The sequence below is a fragment of the Varanus komodoensis genome, unplaced genomic scaffold (assembly GCF_004798865.1).
Source record: "Varanus komodoensis strain SLA01 unplaced genomic scaffold, ASM479886v1 scaffold48, whole genome shotgun sequence".
NCBI lineage: Eukaryota > Metazoa > Chordata > Lepidosauria > Squamata > Varanidae > Varanus > Varanus komodoensis.
The window spans coordinates 7,019,689-7,036,368 of record NW_025336059.1 but is presented as its reverse complement, the minus strand read 5'-3'; the positions used below and the strand labels follow the sequence as shown (position 1 = coordinate 7,036,368).

The window sequence follows — 16,680 nt, the reverse complement described above, 5'->3', positions numbered from 1 at the left end:
GGGGCGTAGGCGTTCTCCCGACCGAGCCGCTGGGGAGGCCGTGGGCGGCGCAGGTGAGCCGAAGGGGCTGAGCCGGCCCGGGCAGGAAACCGCCCCCGGCGGGCCGTGCCCGCACGCGGAGGCTGGAAGAGAGGGCCGGCCGCGGGGTGGAGGGGAGGGGAGCTCCCGGCCCCGCTGGGCCCGGCGCCCTCCTCCTGGCGGCCAGCCCGCTCCCGCGGCGGCCTGTCCGATGCGGGGAGGAGGTGGCGGGACCTTTCCTGGCCGCGAAGCCAGGAAAGGTCCCACGTGGGGAGGGTGCGGGGCCAGGCGTCGCGTCGCGGAAGCGGGGAGAAGGACGGTGGGACGATTGTTGCTCGGCGTTGGCGTCCCGCCGTGCTTCCTCCCGCAGGGACCTCCGGCGCCTTGCATCCGCCTCCCCCTCCGGTCCCGTTTGTCCTCACAACAGCCCTGTAGGTTAGGCCGAGAGTGAGCGGCCCGCAAGTCACCCAGGGAGACGCATGGCCGAGCCCGGATCTCCCGGTCCACACCCTCATTAGCATTGGTCCTCATTTGTAGGGCTGGAGGGGATCAGGGAGGCCATCTCGTCCACCCCGCTGCTCATTGCAGGAGTCCCAGGTTCAAGCACCCCAGAAACGCTCACCTGGCCCCTGCATTGCGTGCTTTCTGACACTAGGTGGCAGGCACCTTATTTTCCAAAGCGTGCTAGTTTTAGTCTGTTTTGAAATTCTGTCTTGTATATTCCATCTCTGTACTGCTGCTCCTTTTGCAGTTCTCACCTTTATTTTATACTGTCCTCTTATGTCTTTAAAAGGGTAGACTCTGCTTTTAATTGTTGTGAACCACCTGGAGAGCTTTGTCTGTTGTATGGTATAAAATATTAATTGGTCAGTCAGTCAGTTGGTTAGATGGACACTTGGTCTGATCCAGCATGGCTTTTCTTATGTTTTTATTAGTGCTCTAAAATACACTCCAAAGCTAGTTAGCTAGTAAAAGCTAGTAGTAATAACAGTTGGTGTATATAGACTCACAGCCTTTAGTCCATTTCCTATCTGTCCTCTGTATATTTAAAAACAAAGTGTTCTTTTCTGGTAGCTTTTCAACCTTTTAAGGCTCTTTTAACTTTTCTGTATGGAAGCAGCTCCATTGATAAGATCATGGAGAAACCAGTGAGCTTGATGAGGAGGGGCTTCAATGAACTGCAGGAGATGGGTAGCCGCCAGCATCAGAATACCATGTGGAATCCTCTAAACCACAGCAAAATGGCCCCCAGCAAAGCATCCAAAGCAGTTGAGCAATACTATCGGAGGCAGGTACGTAGGGTTTGGATTGTATTATTTGCGGTGCTGTAAGAACATGTTTGCACAGCAGTTGTGGTGTTGTTTATAAAGTAACAGATAAATGAATGTTCTAGAACATTTCTGGGAAGGCCTCTGTTGGCAAGTGTTGTGTTGGCCAATGCAGCTGATCTTTGCACACAGCATGTATATGCCTGGCCTCTGCAGATGGAGGCAGGGAAGGTTCCTGTTTGAAACCTCCAAGAGCCTTTTCCAGTCTGTAGACAGTCTGGCACTTGATGGAGCAATGTCCTAACTCCATATAAGAACAGCTTCCACTGTTTGTGAGGGACATTTCCAATTGACACCCACAGGTCAGAACCTACTTTGTCACCCATGTCACTCTCAGTTCCTCTTCTTACCCAGGCTGAGGGTCAAACAGCAAGTCTCTTGGCATCAGGCTACACACCTGAAGTGGAGGAATTACAGAAATGCTTCCTGATGCGCCCTGGATGCCCAAGGTACAGCCACAGGGCAACTTCAACATCTCACCTTGGTAAGGCTTAGAAGGGAGAAATAATAACTGGGTTCACATGATGTGCTAAACTGCCTGGAGGTGCGTTGGCTTAGTATGTTCTGTAGAAGCTCGTTCCCCACTTGATGTATAAGCTTTCCCAAGTAGCTGTGGCTTGTTGTGGTATTTAAAAAGCCTTCTGTGGCTTAATCATGCTTCCAAAGCCAGACAATAAGCTCAACCACAGTCAGGCTAAAAATGAGAAGAGTCCCTTGGGTGCAGTGGCAGAAGCTCATTGTTTGTTTGTTCGGAGAGCTGGGTCTGAGCTATTTGGAGAGCAGGATTTGGCCCAGCTGAGCCAGATTTAATTGCGGGCTTGAGATCCCCACACTTGCTGTGAAGTTATAGCCTCTGCACTTGGCTTCTCAGTCTGGGTAGCTGTTTCCTGGTTCGAGGCTACTGCCTGTTCCATCGGAGCTTGACTCCAGCCTGGATTTGTTGTGGCATTTGCCCCCATGTTCAACTGACTAGTCATCTCCTTCTGGTTCACTTGGACTGAAACCCAGTAGGTAGAAGGATTTTGTCAATACCTAATGTGCTGTTTTATAACTTGCAGCGGGGTATTTTTTCCTCTTTACATGGAAACATTCAGAAATAAACTGAATCATGAAATGTTGAAGTACACAGTTCAGAGTATTAGCTCTTTGTGCATAGGTGTAAAGAGTTCTTAGTTCCATTTTAAAGATGGGCGCCAACAAGTTGTATCTGTGCTAGGGCTTCATTTCCCAGCTTCCATAGCCTCCCCCTGCAATAAATCCAATGAATTTGTCTTTCAAGCCTGTCTTGGAGAAGAGGGTAGGGCCCTGTTTTCAGAGATTAAGCAACCTATGAAATCCCAATGCAGGGACAGTGTTGGGGTCATTAAATTCTTGTGCCTCAGAGACTGATGTTTTCTTTGAATGGCATAAGGAAGATATTTTTCCTCCTTTTACCCACAGAAGCTAACTTTGGAAGACTTGCTGAGCTGCCCAGTAACATTAGCACCCTAAGTTTGTCTTCCCAGATATCTTTGGATGATTGGAACATGCTCTTTCAGAATCAGGAACCCTTGGATTCAAAGAGTTACATCAAATGTAAGTGTCTTTTTCTGATCAGCGGGTTTTTGCTTATGCTTTTTATTACACGAATGTTTGTGCCAGGAGATTGTGAGCACCAATGAAGCCAGGCTCTTCCCTTAGTAATTGCGAAGTCGCTTTTTATCTGTTGGGTAATGGAGTCTGACCAATATGTACTCTCAAGGAAATGTCTGATCTGCCTTGCTGAAAACTTTTCCTTTTGGGGGATGGGGGAAGAACAAGGGGATCAGCCTTCCTTGATATGACTCTGAGCAAGACCAAAGCACTGATGAGTTAAAAGTAGCGGGAACTCAGGCAGAAAATTTCCTTGTAAATGCACAAGCTCCTGAATCTCTGGGGAAAACTGAAGTGGAGTGGAATCAGATGAGTACCTTGGGCTTCAGGAAAGTGGTTTTCAGTGAACTCAGATAAATGATAATTAGCATTCCATAGGAAGAGAATCTAGTGGAAGGAAGAGTGTAGGGAGAATTGGAGTTCCTTAGATAGGGAGCTGTTAAAGTTACAATAAGGAACAGCCAAATGAGGGGAAAAACAGAAGGCTGCAGAAGAAGCCAGTGTGGCTGTGCAGAGCTTAGGAATGACCTGGACACCAAGGAGGGCATGGAACTGGTGTGGCCTAGCAGTGAGAGTGCTGGCCTGGGACTCGGGGGGGCTGGATCCTAGACCCTCCACAGCCCTCCAGCTCTCTGGGTGACTTTGGGCCCGTCATGATGCTCAGCCTCATATACCTCACAGGGCTGCTGTTGTGAGGATAACATAGAAGGGCCATGTAAATTGCATTGGATTCCTTGTAAGAGACAAGGCAGGAACTAAAAGTAATGACTTAAATATGAGGAGGTGGGTGGAGTAAGATAGCACTAAACAGTGTCAAGGAATATAGCTTCAAATTGCAGAGGTGGTGCCAGGAAGGTTAAAGCCGAGAAGCAGCTGAGGCAGGCGAGGGGTGCCAAAAATAAGGAAAAGGGTTTCTTGGGATGTGTGCTCAGTAATGATAGGGGAGCTGCTCAGCTCCCATGTTGACTCTGTCTTCTCCCGAGGGAGGGTCTGTCTCCCATGTGGCAAGCAAGGCAAGCAAGCTTGAAGGGGTGGGTGTGTGGCGTGAGGGCGGTAGAGCAATTGTCAAAGAGTGAGTTAAAACAGCGCATGCGTCTGTTCCTGCCCTGCATCCAGTAAACATTCAGGCATGACCAGGGAGGCCTGATGCAAGGGAAGCCGGGGCTCCCGCACCTTTCATAGTCGCACAGAAGACCTTCCGGCAGGCTTTGTTTGCTTTGAAGGCTCAGGAGCTGCGTCCTCTTTCACCTCTGGCCCGCTCACGATAATCTTAGCAGCTGGGGGTAATGTTTGACAATGTGTTTCTTCTCTGCTCTGCCCACCGCTCCATGTGCACAGACTGGCCATCTGCATCCACCCAAAGCCTGTCTGAATTGCCGAAGTGGAGAACTTCCAAGGAAGGCTACCCGCACCCCACCAGAACGAAGAGCCACGTGGGAAGCAGAATCCCGTGGTACATCTCGGTGCTTCGTGAGAAGGTGAGACCACGAATGCCAGTGCCTAGAAGCAGTGAGAGGGAGCAAAGGAATGAGGACATGCTCCTGAGGGCAGTGGCTGTGTACCCAGGTAGCCCTGGAGGGCAGCGGGCCATTTTGGACAGACAGAACGATGGGTGTTTGCCTGCATCATTTGGGCTTGGGTGCAGAGCTAAGCAAGACAGTTTGAATTCCTTTTAAGGCTACAGCTCACTTGGAAGCCAGGATTCTCTTTTCTGTTGTTCTAGATGATGTGCAAGTATGTTGCACATCCATCTTAGAAAAGGAATCCCGTTCCTTTAAGGTTGTGCGTGCCATTTGTGCTTTTGAAAAGTCCTTGTACTAAAGCTATCTTCAGTCAAGTTCAGTGTGGGCACTTTTTAGTCAGTTGAAAGTTTGAGCCAGTGACTTGGTTCACATGTCACATAACCCATGGATTCTTCACCCATGACAGCCTGCTGCCTCCCATTTCTTTGTCACGCCCACTTTTTACCATGTTTAGCAAGCAGCCCAGGAACATTATGTAGCTACATCCAAACATGGCACTCCTAGCTGCTGGGAGAGAGACAATCCAGAGTTTTAACCCACAGTTTGTTATTGAGTTAAAACTGTTGTTTCTCTCCCAACAACTGAGAGTGTTAGCTTCTCCTATCATGTCTGGCAACTTAAGCTTTCTAAGTTGTAGGGGATTCCATAGTTGTGTGAAGAAGGACTTCCTTTTATCTGTCCCAATCCCCCTCCTGATGAGGTTCATTGAATGATGCTTGCTTCTAGTATTGTGGGAGAGGGGGAAAACTGTTTTCCCTGTTTCCTTGCTCCATGTTGTGGGACTTCCAAAATTAGTCTCAGGAGAACCTGAAGCCTCTTGTCTGGTTCAAACCTGGAGGTCCTTTCGAAGTAAAATACTTGCCTCACAAAAAATTACTGGAAAGCTTTATTATCTTGCATGCAAAAGAGTAACATCATAAAGAGATAATAACAAAGAACAGTGTGAAGTGTTACACTCTTTATACACCTTTGGCACACCTTCTTTATCCTGATTGGTTAACACTTTAATTACAGGTGTGAATTCTTTTGCTTATTTTGGGTGACAAAGGATATTGAGACACAAGGAATATGTGCATGGTTGCTTTGGAAAGTAAGGATTTTCAATCCGTGATGTAAAAAATTTTTTGGAGTCTGTTTATTCTTACGATATCACAGTCCAGTTGACAAAGCCGTTCCAGAGAAAAAGGCTAGTGCCAGGTAACCCGCAGCCCAGTGGCATCCTCGATTCTGTGAGCAGAAGTGCTTTTCAGTCTCCACATGTGAGCCTCCTTCCTTTCCCACCAGGACTTGTCTCTAAATAAGCTGACAGAAGAACTCGCCCGCCTTGCCACCTGCGAAGCAGATTGTGCCCGGAAGGACGAGGTGATCGCTGTCCTTCGGGAGGAGGTGGAAGCAATGCAGAAGCAGCTCGACCAGCTTCGCCCTCGGGGGGTCGTCATCTGCAAGGAGAGTCTGGAGGAGAAGGTTGAGCAACTTCTCTCTGTGTTTTGTCCGCTGGAGGCTTTCCTAGGACCTTGGCAAAGTTGAGAAGGGTCCAACAGGCTTATTCTGTGGGCACTAGGCCCCAGTGGGGCTTACAGGGCGAATCTAAGCACTGTTCCAGCTGGGGGCAGCTGTATGGTGATGTGTGCTGGATTTCCAGGCACCAGAGTTTAAGCGCTGGACCTTTGCTTCTCTGGAGCTGCAAAGGGACTAGACTTTGTCCTCTTCCAAAGAAGGCATCGGAGTGTCCTTTGCTTTCTGGCCTGCTTTGGTTGTAATTGGTTGGCAGTGGACCCTTGGAATTAATGGGGGTCCTTTAGAGGGCAGCAGGAAGAGTGTTTCTCGCTTCCGAAGGCGTAAAAGCCAACCATTGCCGCATCGGGGGCTGCCTTCTCCTTCTGCCCAGCAGGGCCCTGAATGCCTGTCGCAGCGTGCCGTCCTGCCAGCAGCACAGGTACTGTGTAGCCTTCAAGATACGCTGCCGGGCAGGACATCTTAATGCAAACTAACCAGGTGTAGGTAATGCTTACAGGACACCATTTGGGCTGAGAAAAGGCATGGCTGCCTGGGACATGCTGGGAGTCATCAGCCTTTTTCCTGTCTAAACAGGCACGGGACTGCAGCCTCCTGGTTTGTCCATTGCCGCTGCCCTAACGGAGCAAAGTCCCGGAAGGCAGCTTGCATATAGTGAGCTTCTAGATGGAACGCCGCTAAAGGCTTTTATAAGCAGAGAGACTTTTTATAGAGAGGGAGCTGAACCTTGAGAGCCTGGAGTTAGTCAAGAGGAGGGCTGTCTCCTTTCCTCCTCAGGCTCCCTTCTCGTCCATGTTTGTGGCCCAGTTGCTGAACTGGCTGCTTGATGGAGGCTGAGAGGAGAGGGAAGAGAGGGCAAGTTCGAACTGGAAGAGGAGGGGTTCCAGGCACGGTCTTGGGCGAGCATCGAGCCCTGGGAGGAGCCCATGTCACTGGCTGAGATGGGGGAGGAGCCGCAGCTCAGTGGTCGAGCTGCCTGTGGAAGGGTCCAGTTGAACGATCCGGGGGCGGCAAAGGGCTCTTGCCAGGAACCCTGGGGAGCCACTGCCGGCGCAGTAGGAAAAGCTGGGCAAGGTGAACCACTGAGCTGCCCTGATATAAACCAGATTCTTGCAGTTGTGTCACATCCTGCGAGCCAAGTTTTTCCCGCAGGTTTGCTGTCGTATCTCCCAAGTTATAAAATGGGCGTTGTGGCTTTTGCCCAAGGAATACAAGGGCCAAATTCTCTGTTTCCCGTTTCCACACCCTCACTCCAGAATCTTTCTGATGAGAAAAGTCTGGCGGAAGAGAGCAGTGCAATGATGCGCAAGCGAGTCGCCTCCCTGCCAGCCCACCTGGGACAGAAGAGCATCCCGGAAGAGTTCCGCCAGGAGATGGAGCGCTTGAAATCGGAGCTAACCCAGACGGATAAGATCCTGGATTCCAAGATGGTCCTGCTCAATGAAACCCTGTTGAAGGATCAGGCGGAACTAGAGCAGCTGGAGAAGGAGGTGAGCCAAGGCCCGTGGGGTGAGCCTTGCTCCCCAGGGGCGAGTCACTCTGCCGCTCCTGGCGGCCCTCCCTGTGCCACTCCACTGGGTAGTGACCTTCGTGGTTTGTGGAAGGCTGAAATGGCCGAATGCAGCTTGAAACAGACATGGTGTGCTCAGCGCAGCTCTCCTGTTTGGTTCCAGCTGCTCTCTTTCTCCCAAACCACGTGCTGAATCTTTACTTCCCACACACAGTATACAGAAATACAGCAGAAAGGACAAGTGGAAACTGAGGAAGAGATGCTCACTGGCACTGAATCAAAAGTGGGTTATGAAGGAGAGATGGAACCTGAAGGACTGGAGGAATCAGAAGGGGAATTGATCATCCACAAGTTTCTTGAGTTCCAGAGAATGAACAGCGAGCTCTGCGACGAACTGGAGAAAGTGAAAAATGATTATGATGTTGCCACAGGTACCACAGAGAAGCTGAGAGGGTTGTATGAAAAACAGAGATAATTCTTAAGTTTTGCTTGGATGCCAGTTTATCAGATTCTCAGGAAACTGGTTTCACCCCCACTAATCAAAAGAAAACTGAGGGTGATCATTGACTGAACATCACCAGAAGGGAGCCACTAAAGATCAATAGGCCTACTCAGGCGGAAACCCAACGATTCCAGAAATACTAATTTTTATAGATAGATATAGATATTCTAGAAAGTGAAACCAAACAAAACTAGTAAGGTTGAGTATGTTCAGCTCATACTCTTAGAATGCTGACTGTTGGATGTGGGTGAACAGAAAACTAGGAGAGCGAGAGTGCGAGGGTGTGACCTGGTGTCCTGCAACGGCAGAGGGTCGGACCTGATGGCCTTCCTGGCCCCTTCCGGCTCTACTCTTCCATGATGAGAACTCAGGAGTGTCCTGGAGGAGAGCGTGGTGGTGGCCGGTGGCCGATTAGTTCTCTTCCTGAAGAGCAGCATTTGCGTAAGCAGAGAAGGGTACAGTGCGGCACTTTGTTGCCATTCCCCTCTCCCACCCCCAGTCGTTCAGCCTGCTCCTGCTAGTGGAGAAATATTGGAAAGGGGGAAATGGAGTCACTCTCTAGGAGTCTCTGGACACGTTAGCCACTTTCCTTCTGCTTCCCTAGGCACGATTTCTTCCCTGCAAAGGCAGCTGTCCTTTGAGGCATCCCAGCTCCGGAGAGCTCACGCCGAGCGGGAGTTACTGCAGAAGGAGCTGCGAGAGCGGGGAGCTCAACTGGAGGCCATGTCCAACAAGGTACCTCGAGGAACAGCTCTGTTGGCAGTTGTGGTCGGCTGGGTGGGGTGGCAAGAGCGGAGTGGGTGTCCCACTGCAGCTGAGGGAGATGTGGCCTGAGGCAAGCCGCTGCCTCTGAGGCGCATGGGAAAAGCTTGGCTGGACCAGAGCCAAGGCCTGCCTGGTGCAGCCGCTGGGAAGCTCATAAGCTGGATGTGCAATAGCGTTCTCCTGCTCTTGTCCCCGGAGCAGCTGGAATATGGAGAGGGGCTGCCATGAAATGGGCAAAAGTGCGGAGCCGTCGCACATAGGTACAATGTGTGGCCTTGCCCTCCATCAGTCTGTGCAGTTCCCTGGTAAGGCTGTCCAGGTTGGTCGACATCTGTACCTTTTCCAGTGGCCAATTCCATAGTTGGACAATCTGCTACATGAAGAAGGGCGTCCTTTGTTCCCCCACCCTTTAGTTTCATTGGATGTCCCCCGGAGTCATGAGACACAGGTAAAAACTATCCCCTCTCATCACACCACGCGTCATTTTATATGCCTCCATCATCCTGCCTTTGTTTTACTTGCCTTTCCCCCTCTAGTCCAAACAGCTCTAAACAGAGCAACCCTTGATCATTTTATTTGGCCTCCATTCTGGGACTGAGGCTGCCAAGTTGGCTGTTGGCAGGGGCCTGTCCTGCTTCGCCCAGCCTTCGCTTCTGGGCTACTGGATGGTTATTTGGTGCCCTTGTTGCACGTGCTTTGCGAAGGAATGGCGATCAGGAGCCTTCTGCCAGTTGTTGCTTTTTCTCTTAGTTTTGCAATCTGAGGGACGACAGGAAGCATGAGGAAATGATGGGCTCTGTCGAGAGAGAAAATTACAAGCTCCGGCAGGTGAGGTGTCCCACGGCTGTCATGCCAAATCCCCTGTGCGGATCCTCTTCCTTGGGGACGTTTCTGTTTCAAAACTCGGAGGTTCCATGGACTCCAGAGCACTGGATAGCTAGGACAGGGGCCGAGGCTTGGGGTGGCAGTATCCCAACAGGGCAGAACAAAGCATATGAATGCAGAAGTGCTTCTGATTGGCTGGGGCCAACAAAGAAAAGTCCCCGAGATTTTATTCTGGTTTCTGTTTCATTATCCATGGGGTAAAGCAGTGAGAAGGCAGAAGAGCGAGAGTGCTGGAGCATCAGTGAGACGATAGAATGTGAGCCACTGGGACAGTCAGGAAGGGGCTGGGCTGCTGGAGGAAGATCAGGGCATGCCACGAGAGTGGGAAGCCTCCAGATCTTCCTGGATTGCAACTCCCATCATCTTTAGCATTGGCCGTGTTGGCTGAGGCCGACAGCCGTGGAATCTCGGAATATCTGGAGGGGGCATAGGCAGGGCTGGTGCTGGGGTGGGCAATCCCCTGCGGCACTAAGCTAATGGAGCTGCCGAGCTGGATGGTGCAAGGGTTAGGATTAACCCGAACCCTCTGTGACCTTTGTTGCAACCTTCTACAAGTCCAGGTACCAACTAGAAAAATGCACTTCTGCTTTAACGTATGTCTCTCTCTCTGTTTCCCATTGATGCTCTTTGTGCTAAGTAAAAATAAGTGGAACGCAGCTTTCCACTGAAGCCACATAACAGGGCACCTGGTACTTCAGATCCTGCGCACGGGCCAAACCCTCTGTGTATAGCAATAGCATAAAGCTGCAAGAGGTCGATTTTATTGATAACTTTAGTATGTGTCATACATACATACATACATAAATGTGTGTATGTTTGAAAATAATTAGCATTCTAAACTGAAAATCCTTAGAGAAAGACAGGAATGTCTACCAGACAGAAAGGTACTGGAAGCTGCAATAGTTCAGCTGCTTCGCATGCTTAGAAAGTGATCTTTCAAGCCTCGCCTGGGGCAAACTGTAGCCTGGGCTCCGCAAGATCCAGGTCTGGTGCAGTGGCTTTCAGCAGACATTGTCCCAAGAACTCCAGCCGAGATGCTTTACCTCGTGGTGGTGTCGGCCCCCTGCAGGGCATTTGCGAGGCTTGGTCATGTGGTTACTGCTGCTCTCGGTTGTGGAGCAACCGCGATTTTCGGGGTCTAAAAAAGCACCAAGGGAGGAAGAGTGCGGGAGAGGCTCCATTCTGGGGCTGCGTAGTCTGTGGCGATGCTGACCGGGTTTGCATGGCACAGCAACCCACGAGAGGTACCTGGCCACGGTGAGTTGTCCTGCCAGGTGAATCTGGCTGGCTGCCCACAGAGTGGCTTGTGGTGGGGCAGAGGAGGCACCCTGGTAGCCCATGGCTTGCTCCAGGGGCTGCTCGTCCAACTCTGTGCTGTCACATCCTCACAGTGTGAGGAGCGGGTGTGAAGAGCTCAACAGCCGGTCGTTCCAGGAGCCAGTGACTTATTTCCCTGCCTGGAAGGGCTTGGGCACCTCACTGGGGCGCGGAAGCTGACACAGTCTCCTCCTCCTCCTCCGCTTTGGCCACTCCTCAGGACGTCTCCGACCTGGAGCTGAAACTGGCAGACAAGAGCCAGCTGATCAGTGACTTGCAGAGCGACGTCGGCCGGCTCCAGGCGGAGCTGATGGTGAACCAGCGCCACACTGGGAAGCAGCTGAGCCAGCAGAACGAGCTGCAGAGGCAGCTGGAGGTCTTGCAGCGGGCAGAGCAGCAAACCAGAGTCACGCTGGAGAGCATCAGCGCCAGGGTAAGTCCGCGCGCTCGTCTGCCTGTCTCGGTGGCAGCGGCAGGGGGAGCCCCCTTGTGCCGGGTGAGTCGGTGTGCGGTGTGCCTCCCTTCCGGATCAGGTCGCTTCACCCTGGAGCCACGATGGCCCAGCAGCTGCGATCCAGCATCCCCAGCGGAGAAGAGCTCAGGGCTGAACTGGCTGCTCCCTGTGCTGTCAGGCTGCTGCAGGCCAGGGCTGTCCTGGAGCCCTCCCTTGTCTGCCCACGCAGGCAGTGGCTCCCCCCGGGATCTCAGCCCAGGGCTTCGGCTTCTTAGGTCCCCACCACCTGCTGCCTGAGCTTTTTAACCAGCGATGCCGAGAACCAAGCTTGCGAGTGCCTGTGTGCGAAGCAGGTGATGCGTCACTGAAAGATCGTGGAAAACATCACGCTGGGGCGGACCCTCAAATACGTCGATGGGTGCATTTTTCCATCCTATGGGACGCAGAGACCGCTTTCTGTCAGGAATGGCGCTTGAGAGAGCTCGGCCCTTGATGCCACATCTGAAAGAGTTTGTTCACGTGCTTTCAGGTGCTGGGTCTGAACTGTGCACAGCAGCCCCAATTTTTGGTAGACTGGTTTGAATCCCATTGTGTCCCCCAAAAGGTTTGGGTCTTGGTCTCCGGATATCTCTGTCTCACAGAGGGTTTTTGTTTTTGTTTTTGTTTAACTATCAGTATCTATGTTTAAAGTATGTTTACATATAGATAGCATTTGTTTAACTAGGTCAGGCAAAGAATAAAATTCTGACGGCCTTCGTGAAATGGTAGTTCCCAGAGGTACTTGGAGAAAGCCATGTCATTTTAATGAATGCAGAACTCTCTAGAGAAGGCAGATGGCATGAAACATTTTAATCACCCACTGCTGTCTTGAAGTAGTGGCAGGTGCTGGTTGCTGCCAAGTTGCTCTCATTCCAGAGAATGTTATCATCTTGGGGTTGTTGTTTTTTTTAAACTAAAGCACCGTGTGTTTCCCCCTCCTTTTATTTTGTTGAAAGTTTGACCGATTTCGAAGCAGAATTATCCAGGCTACCTACAGTACTCCAGGGACCAAATCACCCCAGACAGAAATAACAGATGATGAGGTTTTAGAGGCCTTGCAGGTAAAGTCATCCTGTGGACGTTGGGCCCGGCAAAAGAAAATAGGGGTCAGAGGGCAAGGCTGGGCAAAAGAACAGCCGCACGCATTTCTAACAGAGAGCTCCGCTGTGGATCTGTCTTCCAGAAAATAATAACTGATCGTCTGGACTTTCACCAGATGTTGAGACAGAAAGGTGTGAAAGTCCCGTCCCTGCTCAGCTCCGAACCCTCTGCTCTGCCTTCCCATAAGAAAAAAGGCTCAAGCAAATAGCAACTCGTGTCTTTTGAACATGTGTCCATGGTTTCTCCCGCTTTTCAAAAACAGCACTCAGGAGGATACTGAATGGAAAAAAGGCCACTGCTGCCACGTTCTCTCCTCAGTACTTTGCTCTTTTCCCAGCCCCTTTTGATATTTTTTCTCCTGACTCCCCATTAAAGAATTGCACTCAGGTTTAGTTTTCTCATGTTGTTCCTTCCCTCTTTCTGTCCAGAAACCCACCCCTCCTAGTGCACTAAGCAGCTAATCACAGCGATGCCCAAATGGGAAGTGCATATTGTCCGTGTGCGTCTTGAAGAAATGACAAGGCCCCACGTTGTTCAAATGCATGCGGAATGTAATCAGCACAAGCAGAGTCAGGCTCTGGGGTCCAAGGCGCCTCTCGCCTGGCACCTCTCTCTCTCCGTCGCCTGGCAGATGCCTCGGGGCAGGCAGCAGTGGCCGTCTTCCGCGTTGGTCTCCCAGCAAGCGGTGTTCGGAGCCATGTTGGATGTAGCACACCGCCGTTGTGGCTAGTAGCCCTTGGTAGCCGCCCCCTCCTCCTCCAAGGACTTGCCTTCACCCCTTCCAAAGGCATCTGGGTCAGAAACTACCGCTGCATCTTGCGCCGGTGTTTTCTGTTTGTGCACAGCGAGGCCCACAGTCCAACGTGTGGCTGTAAAACGGCTCAGAGGTTCATCAGTGGCGAGGAGACATTTCCTTAATTTTCTTCCAAATCTTCCTGGGAGGGCAGGGCTGCTAACAGGTGCAGTGGAGGGAATCCACGATGGTTCCGTTTGTGAGGCTAGGCCGGAGGGACTGACCTGTAACCCTTTATAATGAATGCACAACCTGCCCCCCCCCCCCCACATGCTTACATTAGTCTCCAGGAGTGCCTTGACCCTCCCCACACCGAACTCCCCACCTCCCCCAGCAGTCCACATACAGAGAAGTATGCATCAGCAAGGAAAGGATATGTGCTAAGAATGCGCGGTTGGTGTGTGTGGGGGGGTCCATGTGTGTGCATGCTTTGCATCACGTGTGGCCTGGGGCTGGAAAGGGAGCACACTGCAAACTTCTGCTGATGGTGGATTCTTGTGGCTTTCTAACCTCTGGGAGCAGCCCCTTAAAATCAGTCTTTACTTTCCTCCCGAGAGGGATATGTCGCCTCGCAATCCGAACCAGCGTCGTGGGTGCGGGGACTCTGAAATGCTTGGTATCTTTGTATACGAAGCAATTCCTGTCTTGTCTCTCTCGCTCGAATCTGGTTTGCACCTCATCAAACGCATAAAGCATAAATCCTTGTTTCTGGGTATATGTACACCTGATGTAAGTGGTGAAAACGGGGAAATGAAATAGAAAAACCACAGTGACAGTTGGCTTAGCGCTTGAGCATAGAAACCACTGTGGCAGTGATAGGTGTCAGCGCAACTTACCAGAGCTAAGTTAATCAGGATCTAGGGCAGAGCAGGAAACCACGATCTCCGTCCAGATCCTAATTATAGAATTGGATTCATTGAAAAACTAATTCAGCCATTTCATGTTACCATTTATCGTCTGAATGCCGGTGTTCCTGATATCAGATTGTGTCCTGTGATTCTTAGCGTCCGCAACCCGATGAAAAATGTTGTGGACTGCAGCTCCCGTTCACCCTCGGCAACACGGCCAGTGGTTAGGGATGGGGGCGTTTGTCGTCAAATCCATCCAGGCTGCTTATTGTTCTGTGCAAAATGGGGGAGGACATTTGTGCCAAAGAGCATTTACCACTGTTCACGGTTGGGCAGGTTGAAAGTATGCTTGACACTATGGCTGCTGCTGGGTCCTGTTCGATGATGTGGGGCTGAAGTTGGCATCCAGGTCTGTGTGCACGATCTGCTCTGTCTGTGGCGGGGGGGGTAGCTGCCCTCGCTTAGGTCTCCCTTGTGAGCCAAGACAGGCCGATCACTGAGGCTTCCAAGAGAGCAGCCTTGTTTTCTGGCATAGAGCTCTGATCGTCGGTTGCAGTGGTTTTAGCCGAGAGCTGGAGGTGTTGTGTCCTTCCATCCGTTTTAGGCCTCTCCCATCTTGAGGCACATCAGCACAATAACTCTGTATCGGCTTGATACCAGAGCCCGTCATCCTGAGAAAACGGGGGGGCTGCAGGTCAGTGAGGGTCGCTTAGAAATGTGTAGCCACCCCATAAAAGATGAACCTGTTTTTTTCTGGGGAGAAATAAGGACTATGAAACCAACTAGACGTCTCTAGCATAGCGTGCTTTAGCTATGGGTACAGCCCAGCATATTTTTGGGGAATGGTGATGTGCTGAAGAAAGCAAACCAGCCTGATATTGCTGTTTCCTTCTGGACAAGTGGAGCTTGGAAAGGGAATGATGGAGACCTGGAGAGGCCGTGGAATGCAGCAAGGAAATCCCTTGGGAATGATGGATCCAGTGACAGGCGGGCAGGGCCGTGGGCATGGGCTGCTGGCCTCTGCAGATGTCCCTGCCCCTCTGAGGCAGGCGCAGTGGGGAGTCGAAGAGCCGCATTTCTGTTGCATGCCTGTCCTGCTTGCGGATGTCTCATTGGGACATCCAGCTGGTTCCTGTGAAATCAGCAGCGCTTGGCCAGATGGGCCTCTGCCGTGATCCAGCTATATATTTAGTGATACGGGAGATCTCCTGAGGGTTGGATCTCCTGAACTTTTCCTAGCACCTGTGGGTTGGTGCAAGATGATGTACGTGAGCCTGGGAAAGTGGGGAGTAACATCTGAAAAACACAGACCGAGAAACTGCTGCTTCCTCAGGAGTCAAGAAGAGTTGTGCTGAATCCGACCACAGGGTTATGTAGACCAGTGCTTCCTTCACGTGGACCGGTCAGCTCCCTGTGGGAAGCGAGGGCTGCGGCAGCATGCCCCCCCCCCCCACTCCCAGCTGGCTTGTGTTCCCCAGCACGGCTGCACGTAGCCATGGTGTCTCCAGTGCCGAAGGCAACAAGGGGCATTGTAGCCAGTAGCCATTAATAGCCTTCCGCTCCATGAATTTGCCCAATTCTTTAAGGCCATGCAAATCACAATGAATTCCATTGCTTAATATATTAGACTGCTTCCTTATAGATGTCCTCCCAGACTGACCATGTGGGCATCCGGACTGGGACAGGTGGTCGGCTCCCCCACCCCCCGTCCCATCTCCCCACACTGACTGGCTTTCTGTCGAGAGCTGCACCATTTTTATGATCACTGAGTTGGTCCAGCAAAGGTCTTAGAATACCCATGTTTTGGAACTCCTCTCTACTGACCATTTAAAAACATTAATGAGCACATCCCGTGTTCTTAGTCTATCCATTCATCCTTACGGGGGGACTGAGCAGTCCGAGGCCCCTGCCAAGCTGGGCACGGGTGAGCAGAAGGCTTTCCTGGTGGGTCACCGAGTGGATTTGCAGTAGATCAGCAATTCCGTCTGACTTCCAGAAAGACGTCCATGTCTTTCTGACTTGCTACTCTAGCAACGGAAGTGCCGCACACGTGCAGAGGAAAATTAGGTTGTTGCCATCCCTGATCTGTCGTAATTTGGGTGTAAAGTTGGACTGGTATATGCCAGTCAGCCCAGGAGAGGACTGTGGGATCCATTAGGCAATGGGGCCCACCCCATATATGGACTCTGCCCCACTCCACTCTTTCTTCCAGGTTCCAGCTGGACTTGATGCTTTCCTGAAAACACACCGGTAGCTCCTGCAAGGCTGTCTTCATCTTGTGTGTGGTTTTGTGTGCAAATTCCACCCGACGGTGGAGAGCCTGCAGGACTTCGCTGTTGCCTCTCATTCCCAAAGCCCCTGTGGTTTGGTCTTTCCAGAGAGGAACGTGGTGGGCAAGTGATCTTTCCGAAACACCGATCCATCGTCCTGATCTTGTTGGGAAAGCTTCG

At 51.4% G+C, this 16,680-nt stretch overlaps 1 protein-coding gene across 1 annotated transcript; it reads left to right on the top strand.

The window, feature by feature from the left end:
- The first annotated feature begins 9 nt into the window (after positions 1–9).
- CCDC27 (coiled-coil domain containing 27) lies at positions 10–12,987 on the top strand. The gene is made up of 13 exons (XM_044445471.1): positions 10–53; positions 1,139–1,310; positions 1,701–1,830; positions 2,787–2,921; positions 4,317–4,456; positions 5,786–5,965; positions 7,273–7,506; positions 7,741–7,957; positions 8,633–8,763; positions 9,544–9,621; positions 11,216–11,428; positions 12,445–12,549; positions 12,672–12,987. Exons 2-13 carry the CDS (start codon positions 1,155–1,157, stop codon positions 12,795–12,797), a joined length of 1,845 nt encoding a protein of 614 aa, XP_044301406.1. The 5' UTR covers positions 10–53; positions 1,139–1,154; the 3' UTR covers positions 12,798–12,987.
- Positions 12,988–16,680: the final 3,693 nt, after the last annotated feature.

What these genes read in the sequence shown, in the direction of transcription:
- CCDC27 (XM_044445471.1), top strand. Translation starts at nt 1,155, where the DNA reads ATGGAGAAACCAGTGAGCTTGATGAGGAGGGGCTTCAATGAACTGCAG. An exon ending in AACTTCAACATCTCACCTTG is followed by an intron (nt 1,831 to 2,786) that starts GTAAGGCTTAGA and finishes TTTTACCCACAG; the next exon opens with AAGCTAACTTTGGAAGACTT. An exon ending in AGGTTTTAGAGGCCTTGCAG is followed by an intron (nt 12,550 to 12,671) that starts GTAAAGTCATCC and finishes TCTGTCTTCCAG; the next exon opens with AAAATAATAACTGATCGTCT.